We start from the raw sequence: 24533 nt of genomic DNA, 5'->3' as shown, positions 1-24533 counted from the left end.
TTAACAGGTGGTTGGTTCATCTCCTGCTTTTTTTTTGAATGTTCCACAGTATGACATTAAACTTTTCTATCTGAATAATGACAAGGATTAGGCACCATCAGAACAAATTAGAGGTCAGATCTATGGAGAGGTGAACCTGCACACAAAAGAATCAGTGTCTTAAGCAAACGTGTGTATTTAAATGCAAGATATAAACCAGTTATAAGCAGATTTGGAGAAAACATCAATATTTAATCGATAACAATTAATAATAAACTGCATTTTAATTGAGTAAATCTGTGTAATAAACATCTGTGACATATGACAGTTCTACACATATAAAATGTACTATCACCATGGAGACAGGCAGGCGGCGGACTCCCTGAAAAGTTATAAATTGCACCTTTAATATGACAAGATAAGGGATTGTTTATGTTCTCTTGAGGAAAAAAAAAAAAGTTTTCTATGAGATTTATTTCAATGTTTTGTTAAAAAATAATGAACATTGATTCTTACGCTTCAGCATCAATATAATTCACAAAAGCTGCGGGCTTAAATCTAGACTATTACGCCCTAAACAACAGTCGTGCTCCAGTCCAAACCTCTGGCCTCATTTATCACTACATTATTTGTCAAAGAAACAGAACAAACGCAGCTCAGTGTATCGCTCAGACTCGTGTCACTGCTTATTTCTTTGGCGCTGAACTCGGCAGGACTGTTTGTGCACAGGGCTTTAAAATAACCGCTCTGTGCTATCCATGCACCGCCATCTGTCTCTAGACCTGTATCAGCACACACAGTGACAGACGCTCGGCCAAAAGTGACTTTTAACTGCAGCGAGTTTCAGCTAATGTGGTGTCAGACTCTACTGACAACCTTTAATGAAACACTGCTATTCCTCTCCTTCTCTGGCTCTAATCAGAAACAAGGCAGCCCTATTAAACCTTCACAAAGTCTTTGTTCCCTAATATCTCAGGATGTGTGCATGTCACTCCTCTTAAGTCGCTGAATCCCACTTAGGCCTTACCCACGCTGCCATGGCGATCGTTTAAAGACCCTTCAAGAACATTTTGCTGCTGCCAGCCCGACTATGAGGACAGCGTGTTCTGATGAGGCAAAGACAGTCATAATCAAGAGATGAGGAGGGAGATCAAAACCCATGTGAAAGAGCACATTAAGACTCACTCTGCAGGGATTAGACGAGAGGAGAGAGGGACGGACAGAGGGATGGAGAAGGGACGGAAGGACAGTGAGGGAGAAGAGATGGAGGGAGTGAGAGAGAGAGAAGAGAGAGGGGAGGGAGGGACAGAGAGGGGGAGAGGGAGGGACAGAGAGGGAAGTAGAGGGGAGGGAGCAAGAGAGAGAAGAGAGAGGGATACAGAGGGGGAGAGGGGAGGGAGAGAGGGACAGAGAGAGGAAGAAGGGAGGGAGAGATGGAGACAGGGAGAAGGGAGGGAGAGAGAGGGAGAGAAGGGATGGAAGGACAGTGAAGGAGAAGAGATGGAGGGAGTGAGAGAGAGAAGAGAGAGGGACAGAGAAGGGAGGGAGCAAGAGAGAGAAGGGACAGAAGGACAGTGAGGGAGAAGAGATGGAGGGAGTGAGAGAGAGAGAAGAGAGAGGGGAGGGAGGGACAGAGAGGGGGAGAGGGAGGGACAGAGAGGGAAGTAGAGGGGAGGGAGCAAGAAAGAGAAGAGAGAGGGATACAGAGGGGGAGAGGGGAGGGAGAGAGGGACAGAGAGAGGAAGAAGGGAGGGAGAGATGGAGACAGGGAGAAGGGAGGGAGAGAGAGGGAGAGAAGGGACAGAAGGACAGTGAGGGAGAAGAGATGGAGGGAGTGAGAGAGAGAGAAGAGAGAGGGACAGAGAGAGGGGGAGAGGGAGGGACAGAGAGGGAAGGGGAGGGGAGGGAGCAAGAGAGAGAAGGGGCAGAAGGACAGTGAGGGAGAAGAGCTTGAGGGAGTGAGAGAGAGAAGAGAGAGGGACAGAGAGGGGGAGAGGGGAGGGAGCAAGAGAGAGAGAGAGAAGAGAGAGGGTTACAGAGGGGGAGAAGGGAGAGAGAGAGAGAGAGAGACAGACGGCGGGACAGAGGAATGGAGAAGGGCGAAGGGAGGGAGTGAGAGAGAAGAGAGAGAGATAAAGAGGGGGAGGGAAAGAGGGAGAAGGGAGAGAGGGACAGAGCGGGGGAGACAGAGAGAAAGAAAGAAATGAAAGGAGGTAGGGAGGGACAGTTTAAGGGAGGGAGAAAAAGAGGGAGGGAGAGAGAAGAGAGAGAGGGATAGACAGGGGGATGGAAAGAGGGAGGGAGAAGGGAGGGACAGAGAAAGGCAGAGAAGTAGAAAGGAAAGGGCAGACATGGAGAGAAGAGGGAGGGGGAAAGAAAATGAGAGGGAAGGGCAGTTTAAGGGAAGAAGAGAAGGAAGGAGGGAGAGAGAGAGGGAGAAAGGAGGGAGGGAGAAAGAAATAGAGAGAGTGAGAGAGAAAAGGAGAGGAGGACAGGGAGAGAAAGGCAGAGAGGGAGGCAGAGTGAGTGAAAGAGAGGGAGAAGGGAGGGGGGAGGTAGAGAGGAAGGGGCAGAGGCGGTGAGAAAGAGGGAGGGGGAGGGATGGCGCAAGAGGGAGAAGGTTAAAGTTAAGGGAGGGAGAGAGAAAGGGAAAGAGAAAAAGAGAGGAAAGGAGAGGGGAGAGGAGGGAGGAAAAAAGGGGAGGAGGGAGAAAGTTAGTTAGTGTTAAGGGATGGAAAGAGAAAGACAGGGGAGGAGAGGGAGAGAGTAGGAGGGAGGGAAGAGTTAAGGTTAAGGGAGTGAGAGAAGGAGGGAGGGAGAAGGACAGAGAATGAGAGAGAGAAGGAGGGCGGGAGGGAGAGAGAAGGAGGGGGGGACCACCTACAGCTGCACACAGAAGCAAAAGGACAAGTGGCCCTGTGAGGCAGTCAACTTTTAACTACACTTTCTCTGCACTCGCAATTAACACCAGCGCTCATTTTCACAAGACATTCATAAGACTTTTCTTTAAAATTATTTTAAATTTTAGTCAACAAAAACGCAAAGCTAAGATAGTATTCCATAGTACCCTTAGTTCCATAGTAGTATCCATAGTACCTTTAGTCAGATGCATCATATACAAGTATTTAAACTATGGATATTAAGTTTGTTCATGTTCTGGTTTGGAGCTCTTGAATTCTTTTATGAAAGTTTGTTTTTAATATTCAAGAAAAATAAGAAAGAAAATCAGAGCCGTAGTTGAGCTTTTAGTCATAGTTTAAGTCAACAAAAATGCTTAGAATTGTAATCATAGTTTAACTAATTATGATAACTTTAAATTAGTTATTTCTTCGGCAAAATTAACACTAATTAAAATATAGTAAATTAATGACAGTTTGTAAAAATAATCCAAACAAGTACATTTACAAACAAGACAAACGACTGAAACTGGGAGGAGAAAAAAAATGCAAAAAGGGATTTCATGTTTCTTTTAAATGAAAGTTTATATGCAATGGTAACTAGTCACATTTTTCCACCTTTAAGACACTCAAAGCGTTTTACATCAAGGAACAACGAACCATTCACACACACATTCATACACCAGTGCACAAAGACACTGGGGGGCGAGGTGGATTAAGTGTCTTGCCCAAGGACAAAGCAACAGTGTGCTTCTGAGGGAACTGGAATCGCACCGCCAACCTGTGGATCTGTGGATCTGACCGCTCAACCGATGATGTTTATGTCGAGAGCGAGATTCGAACCTCCAACTATCTCATCGATGGACAAACACTCTACAAACTGAGTTACTTCTGCCCTTAAATGAATTTATAGCAACCCCAGTTTAAATGCCAATCATTACATCACAGCGATATATCAGATCCAAACATAATCTTAACCGTTTTCAGGTGGTATAACGCTTCTTCCATAAGTTCTGAGAAATCATGTAACACCCAATTTCCTCCTGTATAAATTTCCCTTCTACGCCACATTGCAGCTCTTGGCAATGGGGTTGGACGTGACTTTAGTTGTGTCAGAACCTCCCAGAGCCTCCCACTACTGTTGTCGATTAGCACTTGTTTGTAGAAGCATATGTGGCGTCTTAACCGCGAGGGGTGTGGCTCTGTACAGCTAACAGCCCCGACCCGAGACACTGGGGAAGAACACCACAACATCTAAAATTAAAGTGTTTGTGAGGTGCAAAACTCAGGATCAGCTTTGAGGATTGAAACTTTAACACGTCTGACACATAATCTGATAACAAAACCAAGGGGGAAAACTTTAGCATGACAATTAAGAGGTGGTCCTGTTGAGATGATTGCACAAGTATAATTTTGACAAACAAGTTGCCACAAAAAACATATTTTATTTATACAGAGAGGGCCCAATGAGAACTCAAGACTCTTTTTCATGTGCGCCCAGTTTAAAATCCAGAAAAATCCAAACAAAACTACATAAACCCATTTAAAAACAGGAGCAGGTGTGAGTATAAATGTTTATCACCACATTATTAAAGTGCATTTGCGGCACCCAAGTATCCTGTTTTGCCTATGTCCTTGAAATATATTCCATTTCTGGGAAGCAAAATACCCAAAGGCTTTTTGTCCCATTTCGGTTCTAGCGCGGCCAGTTTTTAGACTTATACAATCATGAAATCTTGTATTAAAAGTTCCCGTCTCAAAGTTCAATGAGCATGTGAGATATTCAGGCAAGTCGATTGTCTTAGTCTTTTATAAATACGTTTTATACAGTGATGTTCTTTTCTGACAGACACTGATGACCAACCTACTTTTTTTTAGAGAGTGGACAGTGATGGTTTTTAAATTCATCACCTGTTATGCAACAAAGAGCTGAAAGAGTGAAAAAGTGAATCTAAAGGTGTGACGTAGAGCCTGAAGTCTGCATGTATTACTCCATATGGTAACTGTTGTAGAAATAAGACTCCTTTTACAGGCTCTGATGAACGTTGAAGTAAAGACAAAGAGTTTATTTCTTGCAAGAAATAGGTCTGACAGCATCTCCTCCTAATGTCAGACCCCGAATCATGGAAATCACCAGGTTCATATAGTTTGAGATGAACCAGAGAACAAACATTTCCAAGTAAGGATATGATGCTCCTACTGAGGTGTGGTGAGACGAGCTCCTGGAGGCTTCGTGAGCTGGATCACCTCAGGATGTAACATGTGGAGTCAAAACGATACAAGGAGAGAGATCTCAAAGCCAACTGTTTGGTTTGATTGCATCTATCAGCACATACATTATCAACAGTAATATATGTGCTCATATCTTGACAGGATTAGCAATCAAAAGGGAACAAAAGGGTTTACATGAAAAGTTTTCCAACACTGTCTTTGACGACCAAACCAAATAAACTTTAGTTAATCTCACAACATTTGAATTTCCTTTACAGTAACAAAGTAAGTAGCTTTTCTTTTTCTGCATCAATTTAAAAAGCATAATGATGAATTGGTTAGTATAAAGAACTTTTTTTCAAACCACTACCAACCAGTTACACCACATCCATACATAGGCAGTGTGTGCGACGTGTCTTGCTCAAGGAAACAACAACTCCACACTGGTCCGAGCTGGAACTGAACGGGCAATATTACAGTTTTAATAGGACCACGCTACCTTAAGCCACTGTGGACGAAATGAACTGACATCCAAACCAAGAAAGTGCAGCTAAATAAAAAAAAAAGTACAGCTACAACTACAGAAGACAGAGTTTGACAGAAAGTATCAAAAATCAGATGAAAATACTCCACAGTGTTGCTTTAACTCCCTTAGAACAAGCGGAGGCGTTGGAAATAATGAGAGCCACACAGCGAGACAGAATGGCTGGCGGCGGCACGTAACAAGCCCTGCAGAGACGAGGAACTTTTATTTATTTATTTATCTACTCACCGTCTGTGGAGCAGCCCGTGGAGCCGTCGCTGGAGCAGTACCTCATCTCGATCCTCTGGCGTCCCACCTCCAGCAGGCCGGGGTCGGGGATGCGAGCCTTACACGTGTACCTGAAGCGCTGCTCGTAATGGCCCCCGTTGTCCGAGATGTTCACGGGGGTCCACGGCGTCCAAGGGGTGGTTTTCTTCAGCTCGGGGCACGGGACGGTGTTGCACGACTGGTACTCCTGCAATGAAACGCACGGTGTGTTCAAATAGGTGTCGGTGATGGAAAACGACACAAGTAAAACGAGGATGATTTAGAGCAACTGCTTCAAACTGATGTTGTTGTTTGGTTGTCTAAGGCGATTGGGATGTAATTCAAAGTGCTTTACGGAATAAGAAAGACATTAAAATCACAATACAAAACAAATCAAAACACGAATAATCATCATAAAATAAACATTTAAAAGAAGAGTGCGGAATGAAAACCTTTCAGTCATATGCACGGCTAAACAGAACTGTTTTGAGCCTGGATTTAAACATTGTCAAAGTAGAGGTCTGTCTCATCTTCAGGAAGACTGTTCCAGGTTTTTGCTGCATAAAACTGAAATGCTGACTCCCCATGTTTAGTCCTGACTCTGGGCAGCAGCAGGAGGCCTGTCCCTGTAGTCCTCAGAGTGTGACATGGTTCATATGGCAGTAACATGTCAGAGATGTACACGGAACATTTTAAACAGAACTTAACTTGCTCAGGTCCAGTTATAACACAGGAGATAAAACTCAATGCCATAATTACTGCTGCTACTGCTATAATTGGCTTTATAAAGTATGTTTAAAGGTACCTCCTGTGAAGTACAATACTTATTCATGACTTTATATTACTCATTCACCCCCACACTTTAACCTTTATGGCCACAACTGCCCTAGGGCTAACAGACAGACACTGCCAATCTGCCCCAACGGCCTGTCCGACCACCACCAATCACACACTCACTCCAACTCAATTACTCTAGCAAGGTTGTCCAAGAACACAATGACAGTGTGCATTAGTCAGAGCAAGGATAGAACCACAGACTGTGTAAAGAAGTGGACTAAGCGAGTGTGATGTCATCCATAGCGTTCGGCTCCAGTCAAATGAAGCTCATCGAGACTTGCAGTTATAAAGACAAACTTAGAGTTGAGATCCATATTTGGACTTCCATAGACAACCAAAGAGCCAATCTGGAGCGAGGATGTTGAAGGCAATGCCCCTTCCCGCCCGTACCACTGGTTTAGCAGGGAGTAGGCACTTAGCAACGCTGTCAATCAAACCTGTTGCTAACGCTAGTGAGAAGAACTTCGGGGTAAGAAGGCGCCTGATTTGTCTGATGTTAAATAAAAATACCAGGATCACGTAGAGCGGGTATTTTAAGACCAAATGATGAGCCTGACAGCAGCAGTTACAGAGAAACGAACCACAGTTTTTCAATAGAAAGTGAATTGGAGCCAGAGTCGATGCTCACTTCCTATCTGGAATGCAGTGGCTAGCAGGTTAGCTATGTCCATTTATATATACAGCCTATGGATAGAACAAACCTTCAAGTATATGGGTTACTATTTTGTTTACTCCAAGTGCTTTAAAAAATCTTTCCTGAGTTAAAATGAAAACAAATTAATCCTTAAGACGCCAGAGGAATGTTTTGAAGTGATTTTGCACCTCGGGCGCTTTGAATCAGAGCAGCTCATTGGACCAGTTACACGCTGACAGCAGATGACATAGAGACACTGATACTCGCGCGTGTCTTCCGCTATAACTTCTGCTACTGTGTTTTTTTCGGCTGCAGATTCGGCGGCAGGTGATTTCCTCCGTCTAGTGGGAGCAGATCAATCATTAAAGTTAGTATTAAACACCTCGGCTCAGACAGGGAGGCTTATTTCCAGGCGTGGTAATAAACGCAACAATGGCTTTTAAAATTCCCAGCAGCGACTATTACGAAATTAAACTGCTACTTTATGGGGGAATAAACAGTCTCTACAAAGCTTTCATCACTGTGTGCGTTTGCATGCATCTTCATCCCACTATGGACTGTTTAATGTTACCAAATGCAGTGTCTCTTGTCTTCGTAAACATCGGTCCAAACTCTTTTATTGGTTTGTTGTGAAAAGCACTCAGCGGCATGCATAAGGATAAGACCACTGGCACGATGCAGTACAAGGCAAGCAAGCCAGCTGGAAAAGGTCATTGATCCAGTTTAATTTACAATCGAGAGCAGGAAGGATGGATTTGTGGGGGTAAAGATTGAGTAAAGGCCAGGGACCAAGAAGGCAGCCAGTTGGAAAGTTAGCAAGCATTTCTGGTGTCAGGAAGTTAGGAATAAAAATAAGGAAAGACGGGCTAATCAAGGAATCAATGGGATTATCTGCTGCAGTGGCAAAAGTTGAACATTTTAAACATTACAAACATGGCCGTTACGGATAAATACTCTTTTTTACAGTTCACAATGGCAAACGTAAATGTGGAAACTTTTCTGATGGGAGTTTATGAGTCCACGTGTCCATGGAGATGTCACCGTTTTGCGTAGAATGTTCCAAAGTATGGCATTCAACGTATCGATATTGCATTGCGTGTTGGTTTGAAAAATACCTTAATAAACATATATTCTTACAGTGATTGGGGTCGCCTCTCCACAGATCTGCCTTGTAAGTCAACCTGGTAGCTTAGACTAACAAGTAGCGCACCTTGCACGCAAAAAGTTACACAGTGCACCTTCAATGAGCAAATGAGAAGATGTTTTCTTGCGTTTCTTTCTTTTTCACTACTCTATTTCCCACATTGTTACACTTTTATTTGGTGAAATTCTTTATAAAATGTTAAAAGCGCCAGCGGAGAACCTTGAAATCCTCTTCTTGGAGCGTATTTTCAAAAGCCAACGTATTTCACGACACAATTGAAGCCCATAATAGCGGCGTATTAGGCATCCTGGTGCTTTTTTGTGCGAGGAATCTAGACTTGAGAGTAAATGATATAGGGAGAAGGAGGTGCGCGGGCTGCCATTTTCTGCCACTACTTGTTTATTTATGCTGAATGGGGCTTTGAGTGAGAGCCAGACCTTGACAAAATAAGATAAGAGTTCTTTTCGGCACATCCGTCAGCCTGTCAACGCACACATCTTGGCGGGTCAGTCTGGGAGCACTATACATTATACAGTACACAGCCATTTTTCACCTCCTCCATGCTCCCTCTCTCTCCATCTATCTCTGTATCTTTTATTTCTGGCTTGATGTCAGTCTCTCTCTCCTTTGTGTCCCCGGTTGCATTGCTCCTTGTGTCGTCTCTGGGTATAAGGTTAAGTACACAGGGAGGATTTAGATTCTGTTAGGCCAGTGTGATGAATGGAACTGTCAGCCCCCGACCACTTCCTGCCTCTCCCCATCCAGCGCCGTAATCATCTGAGGACATTAATATTTAACAGCACTGCGCCAATGTATGCCGGCCTGCGCAGCCATTTTAATCAGAGCGGCTAGCCAAAAATATAGAATGTAAAAATATCGTAAAAGCATGAGGGGGAAGTTGGTGTTATGGATGGTGTTATTTAAACCAGCAAGAACGTTCTGGGTTCAAGTTTCGAACAATCTGGGGATGTTTTTGGGGGGAGTTTGCGTTGTTCTCTTTGGGTTTCGCTCTATTATAAATCGTCCAGCTGATAAAATGTTCTATTCTTTTGTGATTCCTCTATCGATGTAAAATATGCACATAACGGCTGAGTCTCTAACTTCCTGAACAGAATTTGAGATTTCGACAGTGTGGCACTACTGGCATGACAAGCTTATCTCCATGGTGACAAGCTGGTGGAAGTAATACATATTAGCTATAAAAATACGTCAAACTGAGTCAATGAAAGATTACATGCAGTACCAGGCAAAAGTTTGGAAACACCCTCTCGATCAATTTTTATGACTTTCTACATTTTAGATACACTCAGATGGCATCAAAAATATGAAGTAAAATATACGTAATTATGTAGTAAATAAAAAAGGGAGCGTCTGCAGTGATGTGGTCACTGTATCGTCTGTTGTTGCGAAGCTCTCGATTTACCGGTCAATCTATGTTCGTACCCTCAGCTGTGGTCATGAGCTCTGGGTAATGACTAAAACGACAAGATCGCGGATACAAGTGGCCAAAATGGGTTTCCTCTGTAGGGTGGCTGAGCGCTCCCTTAAAGATAGAGTGAGGAGCTCGGTCACACAGGAGGAGCTCGGAGTAGAGCCGTTGCTTCTCCACGTCGAGAGGAGCAGCTGAGGTGGCTCCTCTGGACGTCTCCATAGGGAGGTGTTCCAGGCATGTCCCACTGGAAGGAGGCTCCGGGGGAGACTCAGGACACGCTGGAGGGACTATGTCTCTCAGCTGGCCTGGGGGTCCCACTGGAGGAGCTGGAGGACATGTCTGGGGTGTGGGAAGTCTGGGAGTCCCTGCTTAGACTGCTGCCCCCGCGACCCGGTTCCGGATAAGAGGAAGAAGATAGATGGATGGATAAAAAAGGCAAATAACTACTATTCTTTTTTTGTATTTTATATTGAAATCCTCAAAGTAGCCACCTTTTCTTTGTTGAACAATATTCAGTAGAGTTACAAACTTATCTCCATGGTGACAAACTGGTGGCCATAATATATTATCTATAAAAACACCTCAGTTTGAGTAAATGTAAGATAATGTACACTACCAGCCAAAAGTTTGGACACACCATCTCTCTTTGGACACAGTTTAAATTTTTTTTTTTATTTTTACTATTTTCTACATTTTCTATGAAGTGGGATATATGGAATTGTGTAGTAAAGAAAAAAGCAAACTAGCTCTAAATATTTTTTGACAAAGCGAAGGGTGACTACTTTGAGGATATGAATATAAAATCTAAAACAATATATTAAGAGTTATTAAAATTATCAGAGTTTAACTTTTTTTAAATTTGTTACATAATTCCATATATTTTACTTCATGTTTTTGATGCCGTCTGTGTGTGTGAATAAAGCGTAGAAAGTAGAATAAATAGGCGTAAAGCAAAAAAAAAAAAAACAAAACAAAAAACTTGACTAGCCAGAAAAGTTACATAGTTCACCTTTAAGTAAATCAGTTTGCGAAAATTAATCTGAAAAATATGCAGTACCTGAACCGAACTACTCCTGTCTTCTTCACAAAAGCATTGAGGTTAAAGGGAAGAGTACTAGCATCCACCAGTGTTTGTTGTTGAGTTGTAGACGGTGGACAAAGATAGTAAATATTTAATATGTTGTGGCTCGCGTTTCAGCCTGGACTGTCTGGATTGGTGCTAAGGAGATAATAATAATAATGTTTTAATGTTAACCCTCCGCAGACACCTGTTAAGTTGTCACGCTCACTCAACACCAGGGAAAAGCTGTTGGGCTGAATGCCATGGACTTTCAAAATGGCCGCCCCTTCAGATTAAAATGGGCATATCAACACGGTGACAAAAAATACTCTTGGGGATTTAAAATAGCTTTTCCAATGACGCCGTAAATTGGTATTTTTACAACTTCATACTGTTTTGACACCATTTAATTATTTAAAGGTCATTTATGAATTATTAAGTTTGTTTTTTAGGTCTCCCATAAGAGGTGTAAACTTTCACTTTGCCTGTCCAAAAACACTGAACACTCTGTTGTAGTAGTAGTAGTAGTAGAAGCAGTATTAGTAGTAGTCGTAGTAGCAGTAGTGGCAGTCTCAGTAAACCCTCGCTGCTTCATTTTGTGTGATTGATGGGTCATGCGTTTGGGTCTGTACAAAGTTTGAGAGAGGGTCCTGCCTGAACAAGCTCCTGATGTGTTTAATAAAAGGGTTATAGCCAGACTTCAGGTGCTTTGAGTTACACAAACACACGGGATCTTCTCATTTTACAGCGAAGTCTCCCATTCTACAATATACTGAGCTTGTGCGTGTTATTAAAGGTCTTATATTACGCAAAACTGACTCGTGTGAGCTTTCAGTCATGTTATAATGCTGTTACTGCCTCAAAAACAGACCTGGAGTTGTGTTTTGTTTCATTTGCACATGTTTGAGTCACCTTTTATTATCAGTTTATCTATCTCCAAGGCTTAAAATCCTCTGTTCCACCTTGTGATGTCATGAAGTGTCAATTCCAGCGCTGAACTTATCCAAATGATTCTAGTGAAGGTGTGTGTTGCTGTGTCACTGGGCCAAACACTCCACACTTCTCTGCAAAGTGAGTGCAAAAAGCCTATTTGACAATGTATGGGAATTAGTATGTAAATTTGACGTAAATTGTTGATTCTCTTCGTAAGCAACTGGCTCTGCGGCAACAGCGCCTGGCAAACTCACTATCAGCGTCACTACTTCCTGTCTAATTTGATCTGTATGAGGTTTGTGCAGAGTCATGCTAAAATGAATAAATATTTAAAGATGAGGCAGTGGACAGAGAGCTGTGTGCATGTTAAAAAGTACACAAATGAAATAAATACTTCTCTGTTTGGAAAAGAGAAATGTTTGGGTGTAAATGCCAATGCTAATGCTAATTTTGAAGTTTTCTGAAGTATTCAATGTTTAAAAACAATTGGGTAGTCTTTATTTTTATTAATTAGAGGGTTAATAGGTTGTTTATTTTATGTTTTATTACTCAGTGAGCTCGCTGGCTTACCACTGTGCACAGAGTCAATAACTATCTGCAGAGTAACCCCCAAAGGCCCATAGTTATCCCATTGCTTTGACTGGTGTGTCATACAGAGCCGAGCCAGACCTTTGCTTAACCCAGAAGCTAGTCTTACATCTCACCTCAGCATTCACATTATATATTTACAAAGGTGTGTGAGTACAGGATGCAATGGTCTGTTTGGCACTCACTACAACAAGAACATTTATACTAAAACAAAAGGCCTGTACCCAAACCACTGGCTGAAAAACAAAAACAGGCTTGGCTTCTGCAGAAGAAGTAATTTTTATGACACGTTCTAAATAATAGATTCAATAGACCTGAGGTTGTTAAACACTGCACCTCTGTCCCGAGAAAAGAAAGAAAAAACACATACTGTACATACAAATGGAGTGACAAGATGGACGTGTAAATAAAATATTAGGTTGGAGTCAATTCAACAGTCAGTGGTTCCAATTAAAGTGTGCTAATGTGATTATTTCCAGCTAATAAGCATTGTGATGTGTCAGACACACATCCACAAACCCACGTCTCTATTGTGAAGAAATGAGCAGAAAGTGAACACACGGCAAAATGCAGCCGAACGTGACCGGAGCCTCGCGCAACACCAAATTGGATTCAATTAGTTCAGTGATTTGGACAAGCTCTCCACACAAATAAACAGAGAGAGATGGGATTTTTACACCTTTTTACGCATGTAGAGGGAGGGGACAGGAGCAGAGATGTAGTGAACATGTAGCACAAAGATCATGCTAAGGTTACTTCAGCTTTACTCGAGTATAAGTTCTGTGTTATTCAAAGGAAATTATTACAGAACTACTGCAACCACCATCCTATCGAAACTATTACTACCACTACTACTACTACTACTACTAGTGCTGCTACATGTTCACATACTAATCCAAAGGTGCTGGTTTTATTTCAACGTCAACCAATTTATAGTGTTGTTGTGTCATTGGGCAAGGCACTTCACATTGAGTTCATCCAGAGATTATGAAAATGCAAGTGTATGAAAGTCTTATCCCAGGATCAGCGGTCCAGCAGCCGCATAATTATCTAATTATAATTGAAACTCGCAAGAGGAGCTGGTGGTGCTGGCAGAGGTGATGCTGGCGGAGGTGGTGCTGGTGCAGGTGTCTGACGCTCTGGATTAATTTCATTGGGAGTCTATTTTTGCCAGAACCCACCGCAGCCTTTTCCCTTAATAAATGCACAGGTATCACATCGGCCTGTCACGATACATTTTGGACCACGATATATTAACACAGACAAATATAATGACAAACGATTATATTGAAACTACTTTAAACCAGTGACACAAAGCAGGATAATCCCAGTGAACCCATTTAAAAATTGCCAGTCTCATTAAAAAAGCCCAAGCTGCAACAGATAAACGGCAAAATGAACCGATAATAAGCCACAGACGTTATTTATTCTACTCTCTAAAGCTCAAATCTTACATTATTACATAAAAACGGCCAAAATCTCCCCATTATCGCAAAGAAAAAGTCCCCACGATAAAAACTGAGCTCCAAAATGATGCATTAGTGAGGGATATTACTAAAAAAAGTTCACGGCTACAATTAATACTTCTCATATTTCTACTACTTCTACCGTAGGGCCTAGCACTATTACTGCGATTACTACTGCCATATGTCAACTGGTGCTTGTCCCGCTTTCACTACTGCCATTATTATCGCATATTAACTTCTAAGGTAACTGCTATTTTAACCCATCGAGGTGTAGAAATGTAGAAATATAGAAATGTCCAATAGGTATAACTCTAAGGAGACGCAGCAGTAGCAGTCTGGAAGTAAAAACACGTGTAGAGGTCTAAAGTAGTATCTTGTACTCGTGTAGCTGCAGCCTGGACACTGGCACATCCCTGTATGACCCGGTTTGCTGCAAGAAAACATGTTTATACGTTTCTGCATGGTTCAAATTCCATCGTACTCAGACCACATCGACAGACCCGGCCTGTATTTTCTAGGTGCTACGCTCTGAGGAAATACAAGTTTAGATGGGAAAGTACATAAAAATAGCCAAGTCTGTGTACGTTTTCTGGACTGTGAAAATCTGTCTCTTACCTGCTTTTACTAGAGGAAGTCTGAATGCTCCCTGGATGTCAAAATGGACTATATTGTACAACTTAACTCCCATGTGTGGAATATAAGCAGTTTTCAAAGCACTACTCAAGCTCTGGCCATCGGTGAGAGGGGAATAATACAGAGTCGTGCTTCCCAGTCTCCTGCCATCATTACACTGATTATGTGACTTATTGCACCGGCAGAGCTCAATCTGTTTAAGTGAGCCAGTCCTGACACTTGTACTTGAGTCTGAAGTACTTTGTAAAGATTTAAGGTTGGAAACAGCAGGGGAATATGGGATTTTTACAGACTGTCTAATGTGCTAATATATCTGTGTTCGTGTCATTAAGCAAATGATTCAGTTTAGACACACCCTCATTTCAAAATACAAACATGAATATTAGAAGAAGCCTCGTTTAATACATGTAAATTAGAGAATATGTACAAAACTGTGTAGAGACTGGAACATGTCTTTATTTATCACAAATCTATAACAGCTGTCAAGACTTGCCATTCTATTTTATTTGTTTTTCCAAAATCTTGCAGCTCTGATCTGATGGGCCGAACATAAAGCTTTGTAGAATTACTCACAGTAACTCAAGTAAGAGTACTATTACATTGTAAACTTTGTTACTCAAGTAGGAGTAAAATGTATGGGATCTGAAAACTACTCTGAGGAGTACAATTTTATTATTTGTAATTGTAAAGTTCTTGGTCAAGGTTCACTTACTGCACAAGTGAAGGGACTAAGGTAAGAATAAACAATGATGAGCAGTGTGTTACACTGGAGTCTAGAGCACCACAACACAGAGTTCATCGAAGAACAATATACAGATAAATCTAATGTCAGAGATACTGCAGAACATGACTAAATGGCAAGTTTGGGGAAAGAAAAGTTTTGTTGCTCATTTATATTGCATGTGTTCAAATGGTCATTATAATATGAAACAATAAAGTAAGTAAAAAAGTACACAATGGTAGTGTTGGATATACAGGCAGATTTTTACTGTAACCTGGATTAGTAACATCATGTATATAGCTGAATATATAAGGGTCTTTACTAAATGTGTCTGACCCATGCTCTTGTATGACCCAGGCTGCAGAGATAACGGCACATTTGGTCCAAAGCTCAGACTTTTCTGTCTGACTTGATAATGAGGCGGCGTGTCGGAGCAGATCTCCTGGTAACACAGCAGCACACGCTCCATACAGGACTGTGCAAACAGCACATGTTCATTTCATTGGTGAACTGCTCTCAGTGTCATTAAAGTAGACGGCGCCGTGAGGACTCACCTCTGTCCATATATTTGACTTTAAACTCCAGTCAAATGAAGAGACCTATAAGATCCTCAGATATATTTAATGTACTTATGTGAATGAAGTAGGAAAGGCCAAAGAGAAGACCTGTGAGATAGTAAAAAACTCCATTAAACTTTATTTTACAGGCTGAAATGTGTAGTTGTTCCACTGGGTGAGCAGAAGACCTCAGAATGTCAGGAGGCAGAGAGGTCACACTGTCACTGTAAAGTCTGAATCCTGCTGTAGCCCATTCAAACTGCCTCTGTGTCCTTGGGCAAGACACTTCCCTGAATCTAGTATAAATAAATGTATGAATACGTGTTGGCGGTCAGAGAGGCCGTGATCTTTCTGTTAGCCCCATGTGGCTGGACTGGTGTATCTCACTCACTCACTTCCAGAGTGCTGAGTGAATGAATAATGCAATGCAATAATGAGTTTATAAAAAATAGATTATAACATTAATGCTGAATATTTCATGTATTGATCTGTCTCAGCTGAAGTTGAGTGACTTAAGATCTGTTTATTTTTAAAACAAATATTGGATTACGTTAAAATATTTACATTGAAGTATTTGACGAAATGGTGTGAGATCAGCAGCTCTCAGGACCAGACTGACACTTTCAGGAACCAAGAACAGCTGGAGCACAACTTGAGCATGAACTTGTGTATTGATGAGATCCTGAGTCTGAATCAAACTTTTCAATTAAAGATTTATGTGTGTATTTCAGAAAACAAGAAGATACCGATTTTAACTTGGAGAAAAGGCTTGTTGTGCAAACTCAGCTAAAAGAACCGCTTAAAGACTGTAACCTTTCGGATCAGCAGATCAGTTAATGGGTGACGCTGAAGGCTGTTTTCACTGCTGTATCTGGGAATCAGCTTGTTCTTCTAATCCAGCCCGTTGCTTTTTCAATCCAACATGGCTGCCGACTGTGTTTAGAGCCACCGTTCACCTGAGTCACCCCCGTACCTGCCTCTGCCCCACCGTCGCCCTGCGGTGAAGCCTCTATCACAGAACATGTAGCCTCAAGGATCAATAAAGAAACAGAGGGGAGAAAAACAACACATTTGATTTGCTCTGTGGCTTACTTGACTTTTGACCACAAGTGTGCTTTTATCAGACGAAACTTTCAAGTGTTTTGCAGAAATTTCCTGTTAAAACCAAGCAGCTGTTTTGCTCACCGCTGTCTAATATGTGACAGATTGCTAGAGCTGAGCACAGGTGCGTCTGAATGCTGACAGGTAAACAACACAAAGTAAATATGTGTGTAAAGTATAAACAGTATGTGCGGCACGGCGGGGGGCCTGGGATAGTAGAAAGGAGCGCAGCGAGAACAGTGTCTTTTGGATTCTCAAATGTATTAGATTCGCTATAGTAAATAAAGTGTTTTGTTTGGCCTTTGAGCTACAGTATATTTGATTTATGCAGTTTAAAATATATAAGATACAATACCATGACAACAAAACAGACAAATCCACTGAGCGACACAATCTATAGTCGTCTATTCATCTATGTGTACACAATGAGCGTGAAAAGCAGTCAAAATCAGATCATTATTACCAGTTATTGCACTAATATTGAAACTAGATCATTATATAAATCACATAAGCAGTTTTGAAATGATCATAAATCAGACCTATTGTGTTCGTGTTTGCTCTATAGTTACAATCTATGACACTTGTGGATCATTATGTTATAAGTTGCACATTTTAAATTGCAATATTGTTCTAAAATGGCTTAACCCTCTAGTGTCAGATGCTATCGCCGCCGATAATCTCTCGGTTGCGGACTTTCCATTACCGTAACTCTGCAAATTCAAATGGCGTCTCAAAGCAGAGGCACGGGGCTCTTTAAATATGTTACTGTCATTACGGTAATGTGCTTACGTTGTCCCTCGAAGACGACCAATCAGAGCGCAGGTCTCACTGGAATTCTTGCGCCAAAGGACAAATAAGGATGGATATGTAAAATAGAGGTAGTTGTGTGAAAAAAGGCAAAAGTACATGCTGATACTTCCTTTAACATGATTTTTATGGCTAAAAAAAGAAAAAAAAAGTCTAGGCTTGCTGTAATGGTCTATAATGTGCTCAGTCCTTAAAGAGTTAATTAAAGAAACACACTCGCTGACTTCTGTGTTTGAAAACTCTGGTGCCCAATGGGAGCTGACATCGCTGTGGACGTCTTCACAACAAGACGCCCTGGAAATCTATGTCATGGAGATAGCTGCAGATCACAATAGCCAGTAAAGGATCTTTAATTTTATTTTTCATTTGTAAAATAACTATGCAACGCTGACGAATCCTGCATATATCACCAATTAAGAAAATAAAACTGAACAACAAAGTAAGTACGTCACAGTGGGCGTATGCCGTGGTAGTGAAAACAGATTGATCGGCAATATGGCTTGAAAATAAACTATTAAAGAGTGCTCAAAACATGCACGAATCACTTCAAAAACAACTTATAGAGCTATAACATGATTAAAAGCTGTGAAAAGTTGATTTGGCAAGAACAGGTCTGCTTTAAACTTTATTAGACCTAGTGTAATCCCACACGGCAATGATAATTTAATGTTAAAAGCTACATTTATCATCTAAAAAAAGCATTTTTAACTATCACTGTGGTGTCAAAATTGATATCAAGCCTATTTCTAAGTATCAAAAACTACAATAAGCTTTCAGACTGGTGCTCAATCTTGAAATACATGTATGGATTTTGAATTTGAACTAAAGTCAGACCTCCCTCAAAGTACGGGCTCTATTTGACAATGAGATACGAGCAGTAAAGGAATATCTATTGAATCACTGACATAAATAGAAGGTATAAGGTGAAAGAATTTGTCCGTCCGTTGGGCACATTCACACCGAGCCCAACGGCACTCTTAAACTCTCACTTCCACTCTCCTTCTGTCTGCACTTAGCTGATAGTAATATAAAGTACTGCAATGGTAAAGAATTAGTAAAAATCCCAAACTGAGCCCATTCAGGGATAACTACACTGAGCCAAACAGCAAGCTAAACGATCACTTGTTCTTTCACTCACACTTCTGTCTGGGGTTAGCTGATAGCGCTACAGGATCAGAATAAAAATGACTACCACAGTAATCCAAGGAAAAAAAGACTTTGTAATCTTCTGTTTAATTACGCAGGTCTGTCCAAACTGGAGAAGCACAGCAGATGGGACATAAACCAACACTTTTAGGCCATGTTTTATAATTACAACTCCAAAACGCACAATTGCATCACTGACCATTCTGGAAATATAACTCCGAGAGCCTGGAGCACCAACGTCTTCAACCGCTACGGAAGCCTTTAATACCTGCAACTGTTTCTTTGATCTGCGTAAATATGCGGCATTAATACAAGGTAGTCAAGCTGTCCGAGCGATAGAGAAAAAGCTAAGGTGTCTGTGAAGTATGCATGCAATTATGGGGATGTCTGGTGGCACCCACAGACCTAATTAAGTCCATGTCAGCGAGTGGAGACGACAGGGAGGCGACGCAAAACAAACGCCCAGGACAAAGTGCTTCAGGAGCAGAGCCGGAGGAGAGCGAGCCAAGCTAATGAGCCGAGCAAGAGAAGGGCCTGTCTGCGGCAATTAGACACATCAATAATCATATCAAGAGCTGTGCGCCTTATAACTTTGAATCATTTGTACATCTAAAAATTTAGGTTCACTTTGCGGTACTTCGGGATTGTTATTTTTTGAGCAACAAAGATGTTCAAGGAGACATTTTAGCCTAAACCTACTTTTATGAGTTTTTAATCTTGTTTAATGGTGTCTGCATAATCTCTTAGTCGTCCAGATATGATTCGCAGCAAAAGAAAAATTGAATTATGTCTTAGAGCGAGGGCGTTTCTCCACTGTCACAGACCGTGTTGTGCTGTGTTTTTATTAATAACAATTGTGTCTGTTTTTGGAGGTGACCCGGATGCACTAGGACCCAGCGCATTTGCCCACCTGCGAAAGGAACACGCCTCTTACGTCCTGTCGCTGCTCCTCGGGCTCGACTCCACCTGGCCACACCATCAGAACTTTAGCTCTTTAGCACAATTTGCACGTATTTATTGTAAATTATTGAATAAACGCTTCACCAGAGAGATTAAACCTTTACAGTTGTGTCTGCTACCTTCTTTTGTTGTGGTAGATAAGCTGGGCCATAACAGAAATGTGGTCTACTCCAAAAACAAAAACAAAACAGCCGCTCCATAACAGAATGCAGCAAAACCATCGTGAGAGCAGCTCAGGACCCCAATCTGCTGTGCATCTCCATCTCAAAGCAACTAGCCACTCCTTTTATCAGTAAGGTACAATATCTTGGCCAAAGAAAAGAAATGGTTTGAGAGAGGAGTTAAAGAGGCTGTTTTTGTTAGGGAACACAATCCATGTTTGAACAGAAACAAGGGATTTAGACATAATTTATCACCTATTTATAACTCCATCCTCAGACCTAAATCAAAACAAGGAAAGCAACAGTGATAGCGAGTGTGCTAATAGATGTGAAAGCACCCATTAGACGACTGAATTATGATGCAAAATATGACTCAGGCACAGTTCACACTTAATGTAGCTCATTAGACTTAGCTTATAGAAACTGTTTACAAATAAATGTGTTAGTTTCTGTGTAGTTAGCTCCTCATTTCAGACAGATATAAGGCAGTGTCCAGCAGCAATCTGACCAGAACTGAAGAAGACGCTTGGATTTTTACTCTAAAAACTTTTGTCCAGTTGACAGGATTTCATTTTTCTTTTGCCTTGTGTTTCTTTTTAAAAAATAAAACACAAAAATGCTAATCTGCTGATTGTTATGTGAAATGAAGCAGCAGGGGCCAATAACCTCCGCTGCTTAGAACACGAAGTCAATTGACCCACTTCCATTAAGCTGTTTTAGATCAATATTGTGTTGTGCCATTACCGTTTACAAAAATTTAAATAAAGATCTAGGTAGGTTATAGTTCGTACCCGTAACATAACATTTAAAACAGTCGCTTCCAAATATTACACCTTTAACTGTTTCTGCTAAACACTTAATCGCAAATCAGACAGGCAAAGTGAAGCATTAAAATGTGTAAAACTTTAATATATCATCTTATTTTCATGGTAATCCAATTTCACTTCAATTAAAAAACACAAAAAACAAAGTGTCCTTCAACTTAATTAAACTTGTGATAATTTCATAACAAGCACACACAACATTAGCCAAAAAAAAAAAAAAGATTCACTCCAATATTTCAAAACCCGACGCTGACGTACGCTTACGGTTTGCGGTTCCTGTTCAAACAAATGTGTCGTCTCTAATTTACCACACGTCTATAACACTTGATACAAAAACTGTCAGCGGAGTTCTTCATAATCTGCCGAGGGTCCCCTGTGGTCCCAGTCACTTTCACTTCACAAGGCAAAACAGAGCTCCCCAGCACACTGACACTGACAACAGCAGCGCACAGTACAATCAAATAAAAGATATAAGTCCACCTCGATATACTGCATCTGCTAAATCACTGTTTATGTGCACTATGGAACTTTTCTGCTGAAGTGTAGGCCACCGGTTTGTCTCCATGGAGATGTTATTGCTGGATTATTGCACAGTATTGGATTAAAGCGGACCCATTAGGCAAAATCGGCTCAAATCGCAGTTTCCTCTCGACATATACTCACCCGATGTTGTTTTTGGAGTGATTCGTGCGTGTTTGAGAAATCGTTAGTCGCTTTTTGAGACGTGATGTTGCCAATCAATCCCCGTTTTCACCACCACCGATACATGCCCTCTGTGACGTACGTACTTTGTTTTCCAATTTTATTTTCTTAATTGGTGATACGTGTAGGATTTGGCAACGCTGCAAAGTCATTTTGGTACGAATGAAAAAAAAAATCAGCTGGGCACTGCAGTTTTCTAACAGTCAGTGGACTTGTTTCTTTTATTAAGTTATGTTAGATTATAGGTAGATTTTAGATTATGATAGATTATAGCCAATAATAGGTCTTCTTTAAACTTCCAGTCAATTCAATATTGCATTTATTCAATTTCAGGTGTTTGTGTTGATCGAAAATACCATGGAAAACACTTATTGTTCTCCACAAATCTAACTTGTAACTTTTAGCCTCGTGGCGACTGAATGGAAATAAATACGTTTAATGCCACACAGTGGATCATTACAGACAAAGGAATAACATCTACATGGAGACAAGATGACGACAGGCCCTCCACCAGAAAAATTACACGGTGCATCTTTAACAGGAGGTACATTTTTCTTTTGTATTTCTTTCCTGAACAAACTAATGTGTCCCTGGCAATTATAAGATGCTCTGTATAAGGTGAGTGTGTGCTAGCGTGCTATTTAGCTTCACTACGGGCCATTACACAGGCTGCGGGATGTGCTCCTTTAGCTAAATGTCCCGTTTAATGTTGCTCGCTCATCGTCGCCTCACTCATGGGTCAACTCCTCAGTCTTGTAGGAGATATAAACTGTGTTTAGAAATGAATATACATTGTATACTAATAACACATGCATAATTCATTGTGGGGTTTAATACCAGTGAGTGGGAAACTGGTGATAATGTTTATAGGGCAATGGGATCCATGTTTTAGGTTCCATTTGAGTACTTTGCTTTTATGAAATAATGAAACATGCTTTACACTATATTATTACAGATTTAGCACTATTTATTAATTCATATTCTTTACTACAAAGGAGGATGTATAGGGAGGGTAGTTTAGTAATATTGGAAATGTCCCAGTTCATCCAGGAAGATGAACTCTCGCGATTTTTGAATTCACAAGCCCTTGAGAATCCGTTTTGTTCAGCTCAGGCTGAAGCGTTGGCATGTGACTCCATTTTACCCTGGCCGTCGCCGAACACCACAAAACAAACATGGCGATGCCAACAGAAACACTTTTAGCAGAAATCCAGACTATTTTGTTTTGAAAAACACTTTGTGCTTTTGTGGAAGGAAACGGGTTCGTGCTTTTCTCTAAGTGGATTTAACTAAAGTTTGATTTCTTGCCTTTTTCCGCTGTAGTGACCAATCAGTGACCAGATTGATGAGTAGAAGTCTGTTCAGAGAGCAACACATATCAGTCTGACAGGTGCCAGGTTACTGTGTTCCATGTATTTGAGTAAAAAGTGTCTTGCCTCAGTGCAGATATATCACATAAACAGCTGTGTGGTGTCTGCATATAATTGTAAAGCATTTTATTTTATTGTTAGCTTTACTGTGGTGGCAAAACTCTGCTCTGGCCTCTGAAAGTTGTGAAAAGTGCTTATAAACTCATCACAATGAATAATTAAGATGCTGGGAATGCATGAGGTAAAAGAGAAATAACTTTGGACCAATGCAAACTGTTTGAAATGAACTTTTTTCACATTTTAAAAACTGTAACAATCGAGCTTTGAAAGAAGCAGTATATGTAATACTATTTAATACTTTTCATGGCAGAAGTCTGTTGAGTGTGTTGAACATAAAGACAACACTACATGCAGTACACGATTAAGACTACTCTGACATTTGCTTCTTTATTTGTTCACTATAAATTCACTCCTGTGATTCTAAGCTGACAGAGTACAGTCCTCACTATTTTAAACACAATCACATGTTACACTACTGTGCACTTACACATCTTATACTTATAATTATTATGTACGTGTAACTTTAAACCAAAGTGGTCAGAGACTAAACGTCCTTTAAGATTCACAAATTCTTCTACCACATTTGTTTCTTTGGATATTTGGACAAGGTTGTGAAACAGGAAAAACTCCCAAAATGTGGAATTTTAGATTGTGCTAACCACTCTGCCACTGAAGCTTTAAAACAGCATTGCACCAGAAAGAGGAACTGAGCGTCGGATACCTTCTGAGATTACATTTTTTAAACCAAACAAAGTAGAAATCTTGCTTTTTTTTTGCTCTTTGAAATAGGCCTGCAAGATTAACCACAATCAAATCGCAATCTTCATTTTAATAGATTCAATTAACAAATCGAAAAGGCTGCAGTTTTTGAAGTATCATCATTTCCAACACAACAAAATATCCGTCGTATTCTACGTGAAGAAACTGACAACCCTGTACTCCGTGGGTCTGTACAAACATGTTCAGAAATGTGATTCTTCTGTTAGTATCAGTTCATATTCCAGCTCTTTTGTCATATCTCCTGGGTGCGCTTAAAAGTGAAATAAAAAAATAAAAAAATCCCAAATCCAATCCCAAAGCTTGTCAGAACAAAATTTGATATTTTTCCCAAATCACACATCTCTACTTTGAAACGCAGAACCAACAACAACAACATTTACGACCACTTTAGTAATGAAAGTCAGTCCCGATATGTCCTTTCTCGCTTCTCTTAAAACAACCTTAGAAATAAACCAAAAACACAAACAACAACAGCCGTAAAGTCCCACGTACCACCCGGCCTTGACCCAGATGTTCTAATGCTTTTCCACGAGGGACACGGACACAGAAAAAGCGATGGCGTTCATTGCGTCTTCATATTTACGCACACTCGAGATGGTATGTGCGAGCGAACAGAAATAACATGCAGCATCTCATCACTCTGTCAACAAGGGCCAACGCCGGAGCCCGCGTCAAAAGAGCCTGTGAGATAAGCTGCTCATGTGCGCTGATTACTGTTGTCAAATGTGTGTCTGTGTGTG

At 41.0% G+C, this 24533-nt stretch overlaps 1 protein-coding gene across 1 annotated transcript in view; it reads right to left on the bottom strand.

The window, feature by feature from the left end:
* The window catches only part of sema5a (sema domain, seven thrombospondin repeats (type 1 and type 1-like), transmembrane domain (TM) and short cytoplasmic domain, (semaphorin) 5A), a 234231-nt gene that overhangs the window by 49152 nt on the left and 160546 nt on the right, over positions 1–24533 (bottom strand). Inside the window, exon 16 of the mRNA XM_033985975.2 lies at positions 5860–6085. Within this exon, the coding sequence (XP_033841866.1) occupies positions 5860–6085 (226 nt within the window). The remainder of the gene's footprint in view (positions 1–5859; positions 6086–24533) is intronic.

This window comes from Periophthalmus magnuspinnatus, chromosome 20 (assembly GCF_009829125.3).
Source record: "Periophthalmus magnuspinnatus isolate fPerMag1 chromosome 20, fPerMag1.2.pri, whole genome shotgun sequence".
Taxonomy (NCBI): Eukaryota; Metazoa; Chordata; class Actinopteri; order Gobiiformes; family Gobiidae; genus Periophthalmus; species Periophthalmus magnuspinnatus.
This window is presented reverse-complemented; position numbering and strand designations above follow the sequence as displayed.